This window comes from Lutjanus erythropterus, chromosome 2 (genome assembly GCF_056507025.1).
Source record: "Lutjanus erythropterus isolate fLutEry1 chromosome 2, fLutEry1.hap2, whole genome shotgun sequence".
Taxonomy (NCBI): Eukaryota; Metazoa; Chordata; class Actinopteri; order Lutjaniformes; family Lutjanidae; genus Lutjanus; species Lutjanus erythropterus.
In genome coordinates, this window is record NC_139318.1 from 28,603,308 (window position 1) to 28,626,646 (window position 23,339).

General features: G+C 42.7%; 1 protein-coding gene across 1 annotated transcript in view; it reads right to left on the reverse strand.

Annotated features, from left to right (window-relative positions):
• skib (SKI proto-oncogene b) overlaps positions 1 to 22,697 on the reverse strand; it is a 50,269-nt gene extending 27,572 nt beyond the window's left edge. Inside the window, exon 1 of the mRNA XM_084736283.1 lies at positions 21,237 to 22,697. Within this exon, the coding sequence (XP_084592409.1) occupies positions 21,237 to 22,130 (894 nt within the window). The 5' untranslated portion in view covers positions 22,131 to 22,697. The remainder of the gene's footprint in view (positions 1 to 21,236) is intronic.
• Between the last annotated feature and the right edge of the window lie 642 nt (positions 22,698 to 23,339).

Here is a 23,339-nt window from a genome sequence, read left to right on the forward strand (position 1 = left end):
TCTTCATTCACGGCAGCGATAACAGCTTCACGGTGACGTCCTCTCCTTTGCCCTCAAACTCTGAACCGGCCGTCACCTCCTTCACCTTACAAGGCAGATGCAGGATGAAAAAGAAGGCAATGAACTTCTGACCTGTCATTCAGACTGCGGAGGAAGCTTTGCAGCTCGGGGGCAACCAGAGTCCACCATCCACTCTCTGTCTCTCCTCCTCCCCTCAATGTCTCACCCTACCATCCCATAAAGCCCCACTAAAAACCTCCTGCTCCCCCTTTTATGGCTGCCAGATGGCGGGGAGGCCTCCTTGCCTCTGGACTTGCCTCTCCAGTCTAGTAAAACCAGTTGACCTCAGCAACATAAAAACTGCTATTTATGAAAAGGCTTGGAACAAAACACACAAACATCCTGCCACCGAGACAATCAAATGCCATCTCATCTCCCAAAGAGCCCTTTTACAAGATGAGAGCGAATACACCAATAGATGTGCGTACCCCAGCCTGCCTGCCTGCACAGGGATGGCGGTGGTGGTGGTGAGGTCCAGATGTAGCGGCTACACCCAGGTACATTTTTTTTCTTTCGTTTTTCTGTGTGAGAAGGGGTTTTATTTGCGTGCCTTGGGTGTGAGCGCAGGACTTTGGCAGCGTCTAAATTTCTCCCTGAGAAACGGAGAAGCAAAACAAACAGAGCAGTCTGCATTCAGGTCGAAGCTGAACCGCAGAACCACAGTCTGGCCTGCGGTTCACAACATACTGTTCCAGCTCTGACTTCACCTAAAACAAACACTCTCAAGACACGTCCACCTCAGCCAGAGGGAGAGCAATCTGAGAAAAAGTTTAGATCTGAACTCCATTAACAAATCCCTGCACTCTGAGAAATAAAGGTGCTAACTAGAACCATAAAGGGTTCTTTGGATTGTCCCCTTTAGACAACCCTTTTTGGTTCTTTGGAACCCTTTCAGAGAGTTTTACCTAAAACTCAACATAAAGTGTTATACCTAGAACCATTTGTAAAAGGTTTCACCTATAACCCCCTATGAGAGGTTCTACTGAGAACGCTTCTGTGGTGTAATGGTTCACCGAAGAAACCCACCCAGGAGGTTCTATCTAGAACTATTCCACCTCCTGAGGGTGCTAACAAGAACCCGCACAGGGGATTCTACCATGAACCTTTTTATATTCCAAGGGTTTCATCAAGAACCCACTAAAGGGACTCTACTGAGAACCTTTTTAGATTCAAAGGGTTTTACTTAGAAGACCCTTTGGGTTCCACCGGGAAGTTTTTTATATTCCAATTGTTTTATCTAAAACCCACCAAGGGGGTCTACCGAGAACATTTTTAGATTCCAAGTGTTTTATCTGGAACACACCAAGGGGCTTCTACCAAGAACCTTTTTCGATCCCAGGGGGTTCTATCAAGAACCCTTTTGTATTCCTTGAAGGATTTCAACAATCCCTCAAAAACTCATTTTTTTCCAAAAAGGGTTCTGTGAACGAAAATGGTTCTTAATGAAACCCGTAGCACTTGACCAACCCTTTCTTCAAAAAAGGGTCATTCAAAAGCAAATGGTTCAGGAGACAACCTCAGCCCTTTAGGTAGAACCCTTTTGGAACCGTTATTTCTAAGAGTGTACTTGTTTCTGACCGATGTTTTCACCAAGCACTGGGCAGACTGAAATCTTTTCACTCACTTGTCACTTGTGTAGGAGTTGTGCCCTTTGACGGCATGCTCGGACCGAGTCCAAGGTTTGCGAGCGTGCAGAGCTGGGTGGGAAAGAGGGTTAAAAGGCCAAAGATCGCCTTGTTATAAAAGAGCGACCCAATCAATGGCTTCCTTTTACTGCAAATCAATTTAAGTGATTATATGCTCTTCCAATAACAACTTTCTTCCCCCTCTGCTCACCTCAGATGCCCCTCCTTTTTCCTTTATTTGTTCTACCGGTTGGAATCTACCATTTATGTCCTGCAATTCAACCTGACCTCCAGGCAACCCCTGGCATGGCTGCCTAAGCCATTAAGGTAGCTGTGACTGTGGGTTATTAGTGTGATAAAAGTTTACTGTCCCTCCAGCCACTCTGCACGGCTGCTGTTTAACGCCTCTGAGGAGCACGTCTACGGGACCTTTCACGCAGCAGATTGGCCAAGAGGGCATTTGGTCAGTAGGCCAGAGCACAAATACACTTAAGAGTGAAATCTTTAAGTCAGGCGACACAGGCAGGCGGCAGCCAAGGGAGTAAAAGGACGACAAACAGAATGCAAGCGGCACTGAGCAAACCAGCCTACGTCCAAGTCAGGATGATGAATCAAAGTAGAGCATCCCCTGTGCGTTGGCTTTGTGGAAATATGTAGACAAGAGGGCTTAGGGGGGTGGTGGTTGTCTGTGCTATGTTTTTTCCTGTGCGGCAGAAGTTGTGGGCAGCCGAGCTAACTGCAGCCTCAGCACTTCTCTCCATATTCTCCTGTTTCAAGCCAAGAGAGAGAACAAAGGCAGAGAGCTAAGCTGCTGCAGAGGTAATGAGGACAGGGGCATGCAGCACAGGAGTGTGTGCCCTCAATAACGAGCGCTGCTGCAGTCTATGATGGAGTCCTGTTGGACAGCAGGAATAAAAATCCATGCAGCTGCTCTGCTAGTCTGCCCACAGACAGTAACTGACTGACTGACTGCAGCCCACCCCTTTTTACACTGCAGCTCTGTCTACCACAAAATGGAAACCACAGTGTGACTGGAATTTGCTCAGAGACACATTGAGATCCATGTAGTGAGACAGTAAAACAGCCATTTAAACTGTTTATTGCAGTGAGATCCTATGGCAATAAATTATCCATGAGTGGCAAAATCTTTTTAACTGTTTAGGACTGGGTTGAACCGACAAAGATTAATACAAGGTTTAGCAAACCTAGGTTTAAAATGAGAAAATCCAGATTTAAAGTTTAGTAAATCCAGGTTTGTTCATGTAAACCGGAATTAAATAGAGTTTAATCAATATGGAGATGCTTGCTTACTAAACATTAAAATAAATAAACAAATAAATAAGCTGAGAGCTGTCTGGAGTACAATATTGTTATATTGTTTGCTAACTAGCTAAAATGGAATAAGAAGTGTTTGCTGGCTAGCTAAAAAGTTAACTGAACATTATATTCTTTGCTAGCTAGCTAGCTAAAGAGTTGATGAAACATTATATTGTATTGTAGCAAGCTAGAAAGTAAACTAAACCTTAAATTGTTTGCCAGCTATCTAAAAAGGTAGTTAGCTTAGTTAGCCTGTTCATGATAGCTTGGAGGAGCTCTAATCTCTAATTTAAGAAAAACTTGTTGGCCTGAGTCTGTTGCTTAACTTTCTTTGACAAACTTGATTATTTTGTTTAATCCACCTCAAAAAGACAGCTATTTTAAAGGTCAAACCTCCTTAAGTGTAAGTTTAAAGTTAATATGGGATCACATTTTAAATTGCAGTTTAAAGTTTTGGTACACAGAATTAAATTTAAACTTGTTTTAGTGTAAAGTTTTTAGTGTAAAAAGTCAACTAAATTGCAGGTTTACATCTAATCTTTCTTAGCTCTAAACTGGTTTTAAGCTGGTTTGATGCAATACAATTACGGTTTAGACCCAGTCTAAATTATTGCAAACAGAAGAGTGATTTTATTACATAACAGAGGAGAAGACTGGCTTGAAAGGAATACTTTTTAGTGCAGTTGAATAAAAATGTTACCATAAAAAGCAGTCAATGTGACAGAACAATTAATTCATACAAAGCGGATACTAATAATGCACTGACAAGAAATCATCTAAAATGTGTCAGATGGCAGAGCTGAGTTTTCACAAATGACACAAGCTCAAATTCCTGAGAATGACAAACACTGCGAGCTGTGGTGTGAAGACTTTGAAGAAGATGGCGCAGAAGGGCACAGAATTGAGGAAATCCACATTATTGCTAAAGGAGAATCCCAATTAAACTTGAGGACACACCCTTCACCCAGAGCGTGTGCCAAAGTCTATACTCGACTACTCTCTAGCTCACCAGTTGGAATCAATAATGTGATTAAGGGGGGGTGGGGGGGCGTGTGAAGGAAATTTTACAGCAAAAATAAAACTTGGAACAGAGATAGAGAAACTCCAAACTGAGAAACATTTCTTTCCAGAGTTGGTATTTATTATACACTTAATATTCCTTTGTAAGACTAAACAATGCTTGGGCGTTTATTCATGAATGACATGTTCAGCTCTGGTCTGAAACATCTGAGACCATGCATTATATACAAGCATGTAAACATCCTACATGTTTAAAAAAGTAACTAATTATATAACGGGTAACTACATGTATTCTAACATTATTTACCCCAAATGTCTTTAATTTTGCAGTCAGAGGCATTCCACAGAGAAGCTGTTTTGGCAGCTCTTGGCTGTAAAGCTGTGTCAGTGCTGGTCCATGCCAGCCCCACCCCATTAAGGCCGAACCCTGCACATCATGTGTTTCCACTTTACCGATAGGGTGGAAATGACCTCAACACAGTAAAAGATGACAGGGGTGCTAGCGCTGTTCACCAGATGTGAGCAGAAAAAGAGAGGGAGAAAGAGGAGGAGGAGGAGGAGGAGGAAGGGGAGAGAAAACCATTCGCCTGAAGAATTTACTGCAAACCCCTGAGGAACCCTGTGATTGAGGGTTCAAGTCGAGCTCCAGAGGTTCCTGGTGTATCTCAGCGGCACTCTGGGAGCACATACCCTCCTGGCCCGGCCAGACACAGGGGCGCACGCGCTCACACACACACATCCGCGCGGCCGTGCATGTATGCACACACGCATACATCCCAAAACTGTCATTCCACTGCACCTGCTAGCAACACAAAAGCCACTTCCTCCCACTGTGTCCGGCCAAGCCCCTTTATCCCATTTAGTACAGCCTGCACCACAACAAAGGCAGAGAAATTAGGGAGCTGCGTTGATGATAGGGCGACTAATCTCTTTGGAGGGACTCATTATATCAGCGGCCTGTACAGTTCGGCAGCTGAAAGGGGTGAATTAAATATGGACATGCAGAGATGGGCGTCTTTGTGAAGATGAGTGCAGCAACAATGCCTCGCTATTACCTCTGGAATAATTCATACATTCCATATGAGACAGATGCCCTGACCAGACTTCATCATCTCTGCATTTGATTTCACACATTCAACTGATACAAAGTCACACGTGAATTTATTATCTGCAAAACATCTGATTGTTTTATGTTATAGCCATATCTTATAGTTAAAAAAACTGTCATGTGATCTTCATGGGTTTACTCCTTTAAAGGACCAGTGTGTAGGATTTAGTGGCACTGCAAACACCTTGTCTTACTCTTCGCTTCCAAGTGTGTAGGAGAATCAGTGGTGGCCATGAAAAAAGGCTATCTATCTATCCATCCATCCATCCATCTAGAGCCAGTGTTTGGTTCGTCTGTTCTGGGCTACAGTGGAAAAATAATGGTGCAACATGGTGTCCTCCATCGAAGACGACCCTCACCCTCTGTAGACATAAACGGCTCATTCTGAGGAAACAAAAACCGATGACTATGGTATTCCTCTTTTCCATACAGATGTGCTGGCTTGGCTTGACTTACTTTGACTCAGTCTTGACAACAACAGGGCTACGCACTTAAAGGTGTGTTTTGTTTTGTTTTTCACTGAAGACGATCTTAGCTCAAGTGGCTATAAAACGGTGGATAAACACTTAATTTCTGATACATATTTGTCACAACAAAAGTCCCTTGTTATTTTGTTATTTTAATGCTTCTATTGGGAGGCAGCAAAATCAGGAAATGTTGGGTTTTCATTACCAGAGACTCATATAGTCAAAAGCGCACGTGAAATGGTAAAATAAAGCAGAGATCTGAAAGAACAAAAAACAACACAGAAAAGAAACTAAACTTCAAACCACAGCGATTCAGTTAGAAGCTTCAAAAGTACTGGGAGCTGAACCCACAGAGACTTTTAAGACATTTAGACATGAGTTTAGTCTCACAACTCGTTCTCTTGAGGGGAAGAAAGTGGTGTCGTTACAGGTTGCTCGCAGTTGGCGAGAGGTATTTCAGAGATGGTCCATCTCATACGCAACTCGGCACAGCTCAGTGCATTAGAAGTGGCAATGGAACCGTAAATCAACGTGGCACGTGGCGGCCAAAAAAATGTTTAGAAATCTATATGGTATCAAGTGTGATATAACGGCCGCTAAATTAGGTCATCTCTCTCAAGTGTTGTTTTTTCTTCAAATGTGCTTGACGTTGCAAGTAGGCAGCCTACCTTTGACTTTCGATCAATTTTTAATTTAATATCGAAATTGTGATGCCTCTGAAAAATACTAATGAATATCATACTTCTTCCATATTCTGCTAATAGGACCTTTAAGTCAGGGGCTTCATCAGAGCATGACAGGTGACATAATGTTGCACTAACACACACTCCTGTGCAGCAGCTTAAGCCTGTTGGTGCCAAAAGGAGAGGTGATTATTTAGTTTTCCATGATAATCTGAAAAGCAGCATGTGTACGAGCTCTTCTCTTGACGCTGGCCATACACTGCTTAAGACACGAGGCTTATAATACTCCCCTCATTATAGGATAAAGGGTGGGCTTGCTCTATTTCAGGCCATGGCCGTCTGTGTCTATGCTCGTTGACGGGCTGGAAATAAAGCCAGACGCTTGTCAACGCCACAAGCACAAGGGAGGCGGGCAGCCCTGCTGAGCAGCCTGCACAGCGAGCACAGTGCGGGGCAACCCTGCAACTATTAGACACCTGCAAGAAGGGGAGTGGTGGGGGGGGGGTGAGGGAAGAGGTGTCCTCAGCATGTGAGCAACTGTGGCCCATCAGTACACTTGTCGTTGTGAATGTAGACCCTGCTATAATAATGCAGAGAGAAAGCGCTGGAAGTGAGGGCAAGGTGGGGCAAACTCAGAGAAACAAAGGGGGATGCATCTGCAGAGATACATTCTGCTAACTAGCTAACAAGGTCAAAGAGGGAAAAAGGGTCCACCTGACCAGATGATGCTGAGGCAAAGAGTGGCCATGACGGATCCCGGGGTGACTGTAATACTGAATAAATAACTTTCCCCCCCTCGCTGCAATAGAGTCTGCTAGGACAGCTGTGCTGAATTCATTTGATACGGGTGCCTGCTGACAATGCTGCATTGCTCCGTCTCTGCAAGAAAGCATGTCGAGCTGGTCTGAAGAGCACACAGGGGCTCGCAGCTTTTCGCCAACACTGAATGATTGTTCTGCCATACAACCCAAAGCTCTGACCCCTGCGAAAACCACTCTAAGAGAAATAAACCACGTATGTTGGGAGGGTCGCCTCAGAGTACTACAGTGCATGCAGACGAGCACGTGTCACAGAGAAGAGACACGGTGCTCTAAGATCAGATTTTGAGATGCACTGTCCTGGCGGCACAGCAGATACATGAGATGATAGCTGGCATCTGTAATGGCACACAGCAAAGCAGGAGAGAGACGAAAATGTGGATCCCACTCATTTGTTCATTTAGTGGGCTCATGAAATGAGCCTAGAGGAGATAGAGGAGGGTTATGAGGTCATCCTGACAAAGTGCCACTCCATTTCTATCTATCTATCTATCTATCTATCTATCTATCTATCTATCTATCTATCTATTTTTCTATCGATCTATTGAAGACAGAGAGATGGGGAGTTTTCATCTTTCTGAAACAAGGCATGCAGCCCTCACACCCCTGGATCTATTAGGGGTGCCAGTACACTCCAAATCCACATTTTGATTTGATCAAAATGAGATCACAATTCAATTTGATTTTTCCATTTGAACATTTTTTTAATCACTGGCAGCTCCACTGCCATTGCTAGACTATCAAGTCTTCATTGTAGAGATCATTGGTTTTATGCTCTGACAACTGTCACTTACATTTGCAAAATCTTCTTTTTTAAAAAAGGCTATATGATCTATATCAAAGTGTGATGTGACAAATGGTAAGTTACGCTGTGTTTTTTTTTTCTGCACACACATGCAGGACGTCGCAAGTAGGCAGGGGTGCAGTCTTGGATTCTCCACAGGACGTGGCTCCACACATTGTCATTCTGCTCTATGTGGGAAAACACCCGCCTTGTTTGTATTTCTTTAAAGCAATCACAATTGTCTTGGGTGGCGCTACGCCCAGCATGCTAAACGGCATCAGGGGGAGGGGACTCATTTTGTAGAACGTTTGCACTACTCTAAAAAAGACACTGTGGTTCGGGGCTGGATTACAAAGTTTCTGAAATGGACACAATAGCACCAGAGCCAATTTTGTATAAGTACAACGCTAGCGTTAGCATTCGCTAAACATTAGTCTCTGCTGTTCAGGTTACTTCAGGACTAACTCCCTTCACTTTTCCAGCAGTTGGGAAACAAAAGGGCGAGAATTTTCTTGATGTTGAGAAGTTGCAGTGTTTATTAACTGATATATTGTAACCTGTACTGTACATTTAATGCCAGATTAATGGCTTATGGCTAAATTTAAATTTCTTCTTCACTCGCAAGAAATCCATACTATTACAGAATGTTGACTGAAATTGTTGCCCAATGGCACGCTTATACCCACAGTCTACATCCGGTGAGTCAGACTCGCAGGGGTGGACAGAAAAAAAATACTGGAAAAACTGCAGATTATGTCTTTGATTATTGAAACTGAAAGCTCATTTCCATCAATTTTCAATTTTATCTATCTATCTATCTATCTATCTATCTATCTATCTATCTATCTATCTATCTATCTATCTATAATCAAAGCACAGAGAGATGTTGAGTTTTCATCTCCTCAGAGCGAGACGAGCAGCCCTCACACCCCTGGAACAGCGCAGTGATACATGTGCAGCGTATGTAGGCCAGTCTGAATACAGACTGATACAGCATGTGCTCACTACAGTGGAGGTGGAGATCTAAGTATAATGCAGTGTGAGGGGGAGTGCAGTAGGAGATCTCAGCGGAGGAGAGCCTGTGTCTGTGTGTCTGTGCGTGTGTGTATGTATGTGTGTCCTACAGGGTCGAGGAGGTGTCAAATGGAGGAGGTGAGTGATGGTGGCCGGGCAGAGGAGGTGTCAGACAAGGAGGTCTCAGTGATGGAGAGGGGAGCTTTATACAGTGCTGACCTGTGGGGAGAAGTGTGCGTGTGATGCAGAGTGGAGGAGGAGGAGGAGGAGGAGGAGGAGGAGTTGGAGAAAGGAAAGCAGCAGCAGCAGGAGGAGGAGGAGGAGGAGGAGGAGAGACTCATCGAGTCACGGTGTGGAGGTCACGATGAAAGAGGACGGGCAGTGAATAGAGGAGGGTGAGGTCTCTGTACCGTAAGAGGTCTATGCACTGTGAGGTCTGCATGTGTGTACATGTATGTGCGTGTCTGTCTGAGTGTGTGTGTGTGTTCTGGCGCGCTTCTTTGAGCCCACCAGCCAGAGAGCACGAAGTTCTTATTTAGCACAGGAAGAGCAGCTCTGCTTAGCAACCACAGCCGCCCTCCAATCACAAGCGTACGGAGCAGACTCCAACTGAGGACGAGTCCTTTCTGAGAGTGTGTGGAGTCTGACAGGGGCCTCGAAATGTGGAGGTACACGCCTTCACACACACACACGCACACAAACACACACAAATCGGGTCTCTAATGCAAACTGTTCCAACAGAATCGAGCTTTTATGTCTCTGGCAGACGAAGACAAAAGTACACCCTCTGCGTCTCCTCCACTTCGTCTTCTGAACTCAGCCGAGAATTCAAAGTTAATCTAAACCATCCTAATCCAAAATATTAATTATGCATATCCCGAAGAGCAAGGCAGTCGTGTAAATCCCTAAAACATTCATTCTCCGTCTCCCACAGCCACACACACACACACACACACACACACACACACACACACACACAGAGCGGCACTGTGCAGCAACTTGGCACGGCACCAGTTGCAAGTGAACCGATAGCGGCCCCGATTGTGATCTGCTAGCCATCAAAACAGGAGGCACGGACGAAGATTTGGACCAAATGCTGTCTGAACACTGAGCAGTCTGTTTGGTTTAGCTGCGTGAGCTAATCCTTATGATAGCTTTGGAGGTGGTCGGTGGGCGGATTGTAGGCGAGAGCAGCATGCCGATTTGTCATATGGCACCAGCAGGGCCTGCTTCTGCTCTGGCTGGAGCTCCATTAGCACATCTCCAATGTGGTCCAACAGTTATGTAGCTTAGAGCTGCAGCAGGTCATTGAAGGAGAAACGCAGAGACATTTTTAAGGTGATACATTTTACAATCCTGCCTATGTTCCCTGCCTTAAAAGTCTTAATCGATATAGTTGTTTGGCCCAAATGTCAGAAAATAGTGGAAAGTGTTGATCACTGTTTTCCAAACCACAAGGAACGATAAATTGATCATCAATCTAGTATACTTAATTTAATAGCGATTCAATTATTAATTGGTTTTATTTTTAAGAAAGATTTTTAAGATAAAAAAAAAATCAAACTTCTCTGATTTCAGTTTCTCAAGTGTGAATAGCAAACTGAATATTTTTTGGGTTGTGGACAAAACAAGACATTTGAGGATGTCATCTTGGGCTTCAGCAAACATTGATCAACATTTTTCACCCTCTGACATTTAATAGACAAAACAACTAATTGATTAATTGAGAAAATAATTGACAGAGTAATTGACAATGAAAATAAACGTTAGCTGTAGCCTTATTCTTAAATATCTTGTATTGTCCACAACCAAAAGATATTCAGTTTACTCTCATAGAGGAGTAAAGAAACCAGAAAATATTCACTCCTGAGAAGCTGATATCAGAGAATTGGGACATTTGTCTTAAAAAAAAAATATTGGATAATGCTGATTTCTCAATTATCAAAAAAGTTGACAATTAATCAACTAACTGCTCCCAGGAAGTATTGTTCCATTGAAAACAGTGAAAAGACGTTCAGAATTGGTTCAAAGTTGTTTAACAGACTATTTAAAGACGGTGATTTAAAGTTCACATTTAAATAAAAAAAACCTGACTGCTCAGAATGTATATGCACAGGGATATTTTATAAAGAGTAAAAAAGAACATCAACCTGACAGGAAAATAAAATGGTTGAGTGGGTAAAGTACAGGGCTTTTATTTTAGAGACTGGTATTACAATCCTGCGTGTTGCATTTTATTTTCTGGCATTCAATTGAGAAATGTGTTTGCATTTTCTTAGTGGGGGCTTCAGAGTGACAATAGGCTATTATTTGCACATCGTATAGGATGAAAAACGTTACCCAGTGAAATATTGTCTAACTGTGAACGTCTTCAAATAGTTGGTGAGAAAACTTTCACAACTGAGCCATTTATGAGATTCTTTTCACCAGTGACCAGAGGTGTTTTTTTGAATGGAAAGATTTTCACTGGGATTGGGATTTCCCAAATATGATGTCCTGGAAGCTTGTTGTTGGCAGCACACAGACTGTACAGTTTGTATTTATGACACTTTATATGAAACATTTAATGCATTGATACAATATCTTTGTGTCGACCAGATTTCTCTCTTTTAACCTACCACTGAACAAATTATCAAACTGATTAAACAAATTTGTGTTTTGTGAAAAACTGAAGTTTAAACCACATTTTAGCCCGTAGAAAAGAGGTTGAACAGAGGTCTCAGATGTTCACACTGAATATCAACCAGTTTTCAACTAGAAATCAACATTGAAATCCTGCTTGATGCTCACTGGGTTGCAGCTCTACAGAAAAAGCACTTGAACTGTGCATCTGTTGGTTTGTCCATGTAGCATAGTCTCTGCAGTACAGTATATCTAATTCATGCTCTAATTACAAAATTCCAGAGGGACTGGTTATAAATTGTGAGGATGATGCTATGAGTGAGCGGGCCAGAGGAGGAGGAGGAGGAGGAGGAGGAGGAGGAGGAGAGAGTCCATGGCTGACATTCAGTCTGTCTGAGTCTGTGTTCCTGAAGACGCTGTCCAGAGAAGATGACGGTTTTGATGTGCACTGTGGTCTCTGCATTCCAGGGGTTATGTAGGATTATCAGAGTTTAAACCCCCCCCACCCCCACCCTCCTCCCCACCTCCTGACTGCAGCAGCTTAGTAGCTCAGCCAGCAGCAGATGCAGACTCCAGGATTTCCTGTCTCTGCACCAGATGGGCCTGACTCTTAATCACAGAGCTGGAAATCAGGAGGTGATCGAGGAGGAATTGATGATGATTGTGGAATAACACTAACCCAATACGGGGCATCTGTTCTGCCACAAACGGACCCGACTCACTGACTGACTGGCTTGTTGACTGCAGTCACAGCCAGGGCTCCTCATCTCCTCCCTCGTCTCATCATCGCTGATCAACACTAATCATCCTCCTCACTCACTCACTCACTCCACGAGTTACACAAGAAGTCTTTCACACGTTGGCACGGTGCTGTGTCATCGAGGTTTTTAGAGAGGAACGGAGCAAAACACGGTCTACATGAGATGATCAGAAATAGAGCCGGACAAAAACATGAGACTAGATCGTGTCTGATATCCCAGAAATGCTTCCTTTTTCAAATTAAATGCACAATATCTAAGTTCTGTATCTAGGGGTCTCCTTCATATTGAAATAATAACAAAAGACGTAATTTGATGATGTTCTGAATTAACGTGGGATCATGGGAGTTGTTATTTTCACTGATAATTAACCACCATTGCTGATGAAAATCTGTCTCACATGACTTCATGTGAAGAAATCGTGTTCATGAATAAGGTAGTCTATTAAAGTTTTATTTACGTTACATTTAGTCACGTTCGCTGACTTCCTTCCTCATTCTGACATATCCAACGTCTGCCATGTTTTCCTGGAAGTTATAGCAACTAGCAGCAATAGGAAACACACCATTACCTTGAATATATTATGCATTTCTCTGTTTTTGACCATTTGTTGAAACATTTGGGAACTTTCTTGGAAACATTTGGGATACTGTAAGTAAACAACTCAACAAAATATATAAAATGGGTCTGGCATTTTTAAATATTTCGCATGTGAAGTGATAACATGAATCAATTTCCACTTAAATTGCCTCTAAAAACCTACTTCTATGGAAAGACTTACTTATAATTTGATATAACTCTGTTCTTGCTATTTGATTTTGTAACCGCTGATTTTCTTAAGTGTTATATAAATACAGTTTTCTTTTTAGTATTATCATTGTCTTTCAAACATGTTTGACTGAGTTAAATGAGTGCATGAATGCCTCTACATGACTTGCAACCTTGTACACATAATTAATTACTTTTCTAAAACATGTTGTGTATTACAAATATCAACTTGAAAGAACAACAGCCATCCGGTAGCAGTAAGTAGGTTTACTAAAGTTTTGTACCTTTCATTAAGATACTCATAAAATATTGGACTTTTTTTTTTTTTATCCAGATTACTTTACCACAAATTTTAAATACAACACATTTGACTTTGAATAATATGATGCAGTGTTAATACCCTGAAAAATGGCTGCAATTATGAAGTATTTCTCTATAACAATACATAACTAAAATGCACCCAGCAGTTGAAAATATATACCTTTAGGTATTATTTATTGACGGTTAATACAAAAAATCTCAGCTCATCTTGTTGCTAAAGCCTAATTGGTGCACAGAAGTAGAGCTGTACATCGATTAATAGATTAGTTAATGGAAAGAAAATTAGTTGCCAACTATTTTGAGTAATTTTTCAAGTGAAAATGTCAAACATTTGCTCGTTCCAGCTTCTTAAATGTGGGGATTTGCTGCTTTTCTTTGTCATTTATGACAGAAAACGAAAAAATAAATCAATAAATCATGAAAATAATGATAATAATAATAATAACTGATAATGAAAATAGTTGTAAGTCGCAGCTCTACATATAAAACACATCATCTTTTTCTTTAAGAGCTCAGTCAACTTCAAACCAGTGAGCAGACCACAAAGGAAAAAAGAAACACAGAAATGTCTAATTAGAAATAACAGAAGTGGCTCTGACTTTGGCAGATAGTCCTTTATTATAGTAAGAAGCTGATTGAGAAAACATGTTGTCAGGGCCTTTAAAGATTAACTACACAACATACAGTATAATATCAACAGGGGCCATTTTGAATACCTTTGCTTTTAAGTTTTAAGTGCATTTTGGTGTTCATGCTTTTGCTAAACTAAGACTTTGAATGTAGGACTTTACTTGAAATGAAGTGTTTTTACATTGTGGTATTGCTAGTTTGACCTGAGTAAAGGACTTCCTCCACTATGACGATATCTTTACAGAGGAATTTGGTCAAAAGTATTGAACTATCGGCCAGCACCCTTGTCTCTATCAGACATGCAGACACCACTCCAGGCTCCAATATGTCTTTGAGCACATAACCAGGAAACCAGTGACATGGCAAATTCAGAAGCGTGGATTTCCCACCCTGGCAGAGGCTGGAGGTTACAGACCTATCCACACTGCCCCAGAAGAAACAAGGCCCTAACAAAGAGGAATGGCTGCACTTCACAGCCTCTGAAAGGCCGGTCCTTAAACAAAGGAGGCGGCAGGTCTTTAGCACACATCACCCATGACAGAACCCCAGCTGACACCCTTTTAACATGGGGTCACCCCTGCCAGAATGAAGGCCACCACCCCTGGGAGATCCTGACGCCCCTTTGCCTTGACACGCCGTCCCCACTCCGGCCACAACACTGCGTCCACTGCAAAGACGGGGCAATGGTCTGTGGGGGGGGGGGGGGGGCTGAAAGGCTGGTCAGTGGGGATTTGGGCGCTGCTGGGTGGGGGTTTTGGAGTCGGGCGACTGCTCTCAAAAGACTGATGTGTCCAGAAGAAGAAGGAGTAGAATTAACTAAATTAAACTCAAGCAACAAACTACTAAAACAATGAATTCGCTGCTGCAGGAGTGAGATTTGGAAATATACTAAATCTGTGATGGACTCTATGTGTATCTGGGTGGGTTGGGTCTTAGCTGACTGGGTCATCGCTGGGCAGACAGGCCCATCAAGGACCAAAGAGATGCACCATGTCAGCTTTCAGGTCTTCCCAGAGGTCAGCAGACAGATGGGAATGGAAATGAGCCGGCAGAGAGCTCATTTTAATCTGGCCCCACACAGCTGATCCAGTCATTACACTCGCCTGTTTACATGCAAACACACTCGCATACATAAAGACACCCACATACAAGTGCAGATAAAAACACAGTTACCTGATAGAGAAGAAGAGGAAGAAGAAGAAGGAGAAGGGGTATTTCTCTTTAATTCATTCACTTTTAATAACAGCTAATCACTAAAAACACACAAGCCTTTGGCCTTCGACACACACTTGATTGGTTTGCTGCAGGTTTGAGGCTAATTTCATCGAGTGAGGAGAACAATGGGATGAGAAATGGCATACATTGGCCTCAGTTGAATGGCTTTAATATCCATTCCATTAAGGAGGGTCTGCACAGTTCTCCAGAACCCTCCGTTTACTCTCTACTCAGTCAGATGATTGATCGCATTGCCCTCACTTCTTAGGGATTTCTTTTTTTCTTCACAGCTAATGCTCAGAAGCATTTGACTTTGAAGGGTAGAAAAAAAAAAGTTTTTTGCAATTCCAATCCTCTTTCTTGAAGATTTTCATGCTAATCAGAAAAGTTAACATTTGAATTATTACACGCAAGGTTCAACACAATGAAACAAGTCATTTAAATTTGGAATCATTTGAAAGTTTTCATGAAATTTACATTTTTTGTCTGTGTGTCAGCAAAATAATCACCCAGGATCTGAACTAAAGAGCACTGCAAGCCTCACAAAATGGTGATTTTATTTTTAAATGGAAGCTGCAAGGGCTACACAATTAATTGAAATATTATCAGAATCCCAATGTGGCAAAGTGCAATATTCAAATCACAGAAGCTGCATTTTTTCAATAAAGGTAAAATGTGTGAGAAAGCAACATTGCAATGCCGTACTGTGGTGCTGCAGATCTTGTTCTCTAGATGTAAAAAAAATACATGTTTGTTTGGTACAGACCCCAACAAACATCAAACCATGATTGTAATAGTTTCTTTCAGTGAAAATGAAAACTGTGATGCAATAATGATCATTACCACTAATCAGTCCATACAGGATTTCACAGGCCTTTTTGCAGTTTGTTGCAGCCTAAAATGCCTGATTTCCCGGCAGCTTTTCTAAAAAATTGTGATGAATGTTGAAATTCTTTTGCAAAGAAATTGAGGGAGCAAGTGAAAATTGCATAAGAAAGTTCCTTTTTTGTAAAATTCATTAAAAATAAAGGGCATCTTGTTACAGGGAGAATAAAAGAGCACTCTTAACCTTACCAGAAAGGCTCCAGATTATAAAAAACCTCACAAAATGCTTCATTTGGAATTGAAGACATGCACCTTGGAGGTATTCCACAAAGAAGCAAAAACAAAAAAAAAAGCTAAAAAAAAAGCTCAAATTCAGTCAAAACACCGAGCACAAAATGATAAAATCTAAAAGGGCACAGAGCATTGATTAATGTCAATAACAACTGCAAACCTTGTGTTCTTTTTAGTACCTGAGACAAATTAACAAATGAAAATTTAAAAAACTAGTACATAATAAAACATAGAGTCTGTTCAATGAGACGAACATGTATGACGTTTGCTTTGATTGATGGAGCTCACGTGAAGCTCTAATTGTTTGAATTGCATTGTTGAAATTGCAGCATCGCAACTTTCTGGAGGTACTGAGTAATCACAATCAAAATTTCTGTCAAAATAATCACAGTATGAGGTTTTTTTTTTAAACCATATCTAGCCCTAGAAGCTGCAGTCGAGACTAACGTTTGGTTATCTGTCCACTGTATATCCCTTCATCCTTTATCAGACAGCCATCTGGCCAGTGGACTGGACACAAGGGCATGTGATTGGATGGTGTGAAAAGAATGGGGGAAGGCTGGGTCAGTGTCTTTGGAGAAAGGTCAGGGGTTACGGCCCTTTGACAACACATGTCAAGGCCTGGCTCACGCACAGCCTGCATCTTCTGAATGAGGGAGTCTGCAGCCTCCTCTCAGCAATCTGCCCTCATCTGCACATTAAGCAAAGGGCTAAATGACCAAATGCTGGAGCTGGATTTGATGCAAAACAGACACAATGGTTCACTGGGATCATTCCCCTCCTCTGATCCGGCTTCTGCTTTTGTGAGGAGGAAGCTGAAAAATGTTTCACTCTCTACACTCTTAGCCTATCAAGAAAATTTGGAGTAACTCGAAAATCTCTTCAGCAAACTGCACTTCAAAACTATTCCACAAAAAATACACATGCTACATCAGCAATTATCTTCTCAGCGGTGTCTTCCAGCAGTGCTGTATCTGCAGCAGTCACCATGTACAGCAGCGGATGAGGTGGGAGTCTAGACAGATGATACAGGCAGAGGAGGTAACCTTCGAGGCTCTCTCTTATTAATAAAACACTCTGACATCACAGGGAGGCTGAGGCAGACCGATAACATTGAGTTTTTGTTTCATGGGTAAGCTGAGCCAAGCGCGGTCTGCGAGCCCCCGTCCGGCCTTTCAGCAGCTTGGCCTGTCAGGCTGATGTATGGGAGAGCGCTGGTGTGCAGCTCCCCGAGGACCAGGCCTGTCTGCTAACTGGGACACGACTGACAGTGAACCACAGCAAACACGCACTGCCCCCTCTGCCATGCTGCCTCCATGATGCTCAGCCCCTGAGTATATCACACACACACACACACTGAGAGACTGTCAGCACAGGACTCACCATTTTGAGAAAATATATAACTCACAGGTGATACATCAAGTACTGCTGAAATTAGCCACAGGTGCAAGTTTTTTTGTGCAGACAGATATTTCTTGACAAGATTATGTCCGGAGTCTGTGTCCAATTTGTGGGAAAACATGACATAAATCAGCTGTGGACCCTGCGTGCTGCATTCAGGACCTTAACTTGAATGTTTCTAAATTGAGAACCAAAACACAAAAGATGTAATCAACTAGGGCTGACACCTTCTGCTCGGGTGGTCAGTCGATATGTACTTGTCTGACCAAATTCTTGTTGTTACTTCCATAAGAAGTGCTTCTTAATCCATTAATTTCAGGGGCAGGACATACGAAGACCTGATGTTTTAATTTTTTATGCAAGAGGCTGTTTACTAAATGTTTACTCAGTTCCAAACTAATTGACAACAAATTACCAGCAAAAATCACTACACCCCACCCAACCCACCCCAGCCTCAGAGGACAGAAGGGGTGAGTGGATAAAAAGTTTTTTAAAAGGATTTTTGATGACAATAGGCGTCCATCATTGTAATGTTAACATTACTCTGAACATTACCACTTCAAACTACTTTAAGCTCAATGATAGATAAGTACTGGCTTTCTGACTTGACTTGAAACTTGAAAGTTGTACGTTTTGCCATGTTTTGTGTTGTTTTAGTGTTCATTTTGTCCATTTTCCTGTTAAACTTGCCGTTAGCATGTTGTGCGGCTAATGTGGCTATTCCAACAGACTAATGATGACTAATGTTGTAATACTAATGGACAGTCAAGAGAAACTGTGGGGACATTAAGCCTCATTCCAATCCAACTAAATAAAGGTAGGCTGGATGCTGGTAGCTGCTTTTTCATGTTGTGTTTTGTGGACGTTCATACTGTAATCCTGGCTCAAACAGCATTAGCTTTAGGGCTGTGTACAGAAACGTGGCGCCAATGTGGCACCAGTTCTTCTACGACCAGACCAGTACTTACTGGACCAAATCACAACACAGATTACGGTGCTGGATTTTGGTGGCACACACCTGAGCTACATACAGCTGCATATGAAAAAGAATTGTCCGATTTAATTAATCCAGAGATAAGGGAGCAATTTTTTTTTCACATTGATATATCGATTGATTGTGGACTAGGTAGAATTTTAGCCAGCCCGGATTTTCTTTCGTTGACTACAGACCTACAGCTCATCTTTTTTATCTCTCATAACCCTCCTCCTGTTGTTATTTCAGACATGTTAGTAGAAGCCAACTGAGTATTTTTTAGAGAGAGTACTGAGGTTTCCCTGTGAGACATCTCCTGGCTCCTGCTCAGACTGGAGCAGCACCATGGTGATGCATACAGAGATGTCCACTCATTAGCAGAGTCCCACACAACAGCTGCTCTGTGACGAAGGAACAGCCACCTCGTCTCCTGGCCCTTTGTCCATACTAAACATCTCTGACCCACGCACGGAGCCTGGACAGCTCTGACACACACAAACACACACACATATCTTATCCTATCCTGATCAGCCACAGCCCCCCCCCCATCTCTCTCACACACATATTTCCATATCCCAAACCTCATTAAACTCTTATCCCCTTCCCCACCTCGTGGCACCATAATAGGCTCCCCTGCCCCCCTCTTCAGCACTCACACTAATAAAATATATCATCGGGACTCCATTTATCATAATGCAGATGCCCTTGGGTAACCCTGGGGGGTGGAAGGTGGACCTGGTAGTTTTAAGCATGGGGGGGGGGGTGCTCAGGGGTGTCAGCTGATGGTTGGAGGCTTCACTGTCACCCCTTTCAGACAAATATGAGGTGACTGATGCTTTATAGGAGAGCAGGGATGAAATTTGTTTTCCCTTCTTTGCAAATAGTTGCATTTATTTAGAGCAACCATATTTCACTGAAACAACATACACATGTCCTCTACCAACAACAACCATTTTTTTTAATGAGTTGGACACAATCTGACTGGAAATTGATGTTGCGCATTACTTTTGACCCTCCCTGTTGGGATGAAAGAATCACAGGTGTGGGTCAAGCGCTGAATACTTCTGGCAGTTAAAGCTCATTCATGTCTCGTTAATCCTTCAAGCAATTGACCATTTTTTTCTCAAATCAATTTATTGTATTCAATGTATTTGTATGAAATTTGTCCGATGTGTCAAATTAACCTTAGTGTATAATCGCCTCTTATGGATTGTAGCTCACATAGAACAGTTCAGCACGCACATCTGGATTTCCTACAAATATAATAAATCTAATTTATGGATTGACTAATCTTTGCAGCTCTAGCATGATAACTCAAACCTTGACAGCCTACAGATTCACCTACAGATAGGTCTAACAGATGATATATTTACAGTTTTCAATAGTAAACATTACTTCTACTTTAAAAGTGAAAAATCAGTTTTTCTTCTATAACTCAAAACAAAAGCAAAACTGATCGGATTGGGCTCATCTTCGAGACTACTTCATGTGGACTTAATGCCATGTTTTCATGTTGCATGAGAAAAGGTCCATGTTACAACTATGTGTGCAATTAGTCATCTACTCGCCAGCAACAGAAATACTGGTTGGTTAAAGTATTTATTAATATTTTATTTATGCACAACACACATTAACTGTTGGCTCTAAGATGTTACGTAGCTGACCACCACTTGCGGGCCTGCAGCTAGGACAGACGGCAGCCCCTCTCTCTGCATTAATGTCTGCATGGACCGGATGTTGTTATCAGCAAAGCAGGACGGTTGACATCTCGCAAACAGTGTGGTTTGGCAGTATTTTGATCTAGCAAAATGTAAATAAGTTTGTATGTAGGCTTGTGTCAGAAATGAATGGACGTGTAACCACTGAACTGGAGCAATGTATAACCATATTCAGCACAGGCATGTGGACGTTAACCTACAGGGAGAGCAGGCTGCTGGTGCTAGTACTGCTAATGTTAGCCACACTGTGTGGCAGCCAGCGGCAGCTAACGTCAGCTCCAGTTCGACAGTGTCATTTACCAGCAGACATTGTGATTCTGTTCAGTCTTTAAAGCATTTAGTGAGTTGCTGCCATGTTTGATAGTATAATGCATGATGTTCTTAATAATGCACACTGCAAAGTACCTCACATTTCAGCAGCATTTATAATGATTTTGTTATTGAAGAATGGGACTAATCTCTGTTTTCTTGCATTTACACCGGTCAAATAGTCTAAATTATTTTTTTTGTTTAATCAACAGGGAAATTAGTTGCCAGGAGCAACCACAGTAGTAACCGCCCTCCATACTTTCATCCCTGCTCTCCCCTACTATGAGGAGTGGAGGGGACAGACACTGGAAGATGGGATGTGACATGTAGTTTGCATTATAACTCTTGGAAGCAGTTGAAAAAACATCCAAACAATCAATAAGAGGAGACATTAATGAGAAGGAGACCTCCTCAGTATCAATGTTAATGAATGCAGATAATGTAGCAGGCCTGAAGCTGTTGAAATATCCACACATACAAAGACAATAAGTGATGAAAGAGAGACTTACTCTGCAGGATAAAGTGGACCTCTTGCCCGTCAGATCATATTTTCCTTTTAACTCTTTAAGCAGCTGCTCCAGGTGACTCTTCTCCTCTTTCCCGTTGTAGTCCGGGTCTAAGAGCACATAAGCCCGCCAGTTGGCCGAGTCGAAGCCCCAGTGGACAGTCCGGTTCTCCAGCCTCTTGTGACTGTGGACCACAAACTTGTGTGGTGGGAACATGAGTCTGCAGTCCAAGCACTGGATACAGGCGGCGCTGGGGCCGGCGTACAGTTCAGGCACGAACAAGCCTTTACACCGGCCGAAACATTCATGGTAGACTTTGAAGCTCTTCTCGGTTCGCTCCAGCTCCAGGGAGCCTAACTCCTTGTTGCAGTGAGGAGGGTACGTACCGCCGTAGATGAGCGCGTTGCACAGGCGCTCAGCATCCGTCTGCGTGATGAGCCCGCAGGACGGAGCTGAGAAGGGCAGGATCCCCACGACTTTGAGGATCTCCAACTGGTCCGCCGTGCACCGGGAGCAGTAGATGTGCAGGTCGTCGCACACCGAGTTGATCTGCTGGAGGGAGAAGTCTCTCAGGACGCTGTTGAGGATCTGCGGCAGGCACAGGCGCTTCTCGCCGCCGACCACGAAGCATGAGATGGGCTCCCGCTCCAGGACCGTCTCGCACCGCTCCGTGGAGCGGTCCGACGGGATGAAAAGTGGACCAGACATCACCGGAGGGGTCTGAGCCGGCAGGGTGAGCATCATCTCGGCGGATTTGCCATCTTTAGCGAAGAGGGAGTCCTGGTGCCACCGGGCGGAGAAGGCAGCCGGTCCGCCGAGAGAGCGCATGGAACTCAGATGAAACTGCTTCAGAGTTTGCTGAAGTCCGGGATGGGGCTGAAAGCTCGTCGCCTCCATGTTGTTTGTCGCTTGGAAAAGAGGTTTCAAAACTCAAAATGAAAGCTGAAATTCACTTCTCGTATGGGGCGTCCTCAGCATCCGGCTACACGCTCAATAACGCGCATTTCCATGTCACCGGAGAAGCTTCCCAGCGCGTCCATTCAGAAAACTGACGGCTGCTGAATTCACAGGGGCTGTTTCTGAACGCACACGCAATTAAAGTCGACAATTCCGACACTCAAACACTCAAAGGTCGTATTATCCAACGCACAATCACCGGGTTCTGTGTTTCTTTGCGCTCCTGCGGTTTTACGCACTCCTAATGTGCGCTGGAAATATGGCTCTCAGGTCTGCTCAGTCTGGCGTTACTCTCAGTCTGTCTCCCCTCTCACTCACTCAGTGTGTGAGTCTATCTCTCCTCTCTCTCTCGCCCTCTCTGTTTGTTTGTGTCTGGTTCAGTCATTGAATCCCAGCCAGGAATGTGACTGACTCCCCGGGCTGGCTCTTCCCTCAGCCAGCTGTTCCTCCCTCTGCTACATGGCAGCTGCACATTCAAAAAAGAAAAAAGGGAAAAAAAAAAAAAAAAAGAAAAGAAAGAAAAAAAAAATCCCTCTGAACCGTACGGAGGGGAGGAGGGTGGAGCTTAGGAAAATATTGGAAATATAAAAATAAACTTTAGCACTTCAAATGTTTGAACCCTGCAGATCAGCGTGTTTGTCTTTCTTTAGGAACTTTTTAACATGCAAATTAAAGATGAAAGATGAACGATTTTAAATGAAGGTCAACATCAAACAGTAAAATCATGCAGTGCTGGAAGGTAAATGAACAGTCGAGTACTGCACTTAAGTACATATCTGAGGTACTTGACTTGAGTATATCCACTTTATGCTAATTTATACTTAATTCCAATACATTTCATATTATACTTTTTATTCCACTGTTACATGAAAATTTAAGTTACAAGTTACTTTACAAATTAAGTCTTAACATACAGAACAAATAATGAGTTTATGGAAATATGCTGCAATGGTGTGGATTAAACTACCCACCCTGCTCTAAGTAATCCTTTGTCTGCTCTTAACCCTGTTTTTACTCATCATTACTGACTTTTATTGATTGTTTGTTTTTTAATCTACATGAGCAACTAGATACCCACATTTTCCCAAAGGGATGAATAAAGTATCTATCAAATCAAATCAATGGTACATAAATCATTTGAAATGAACT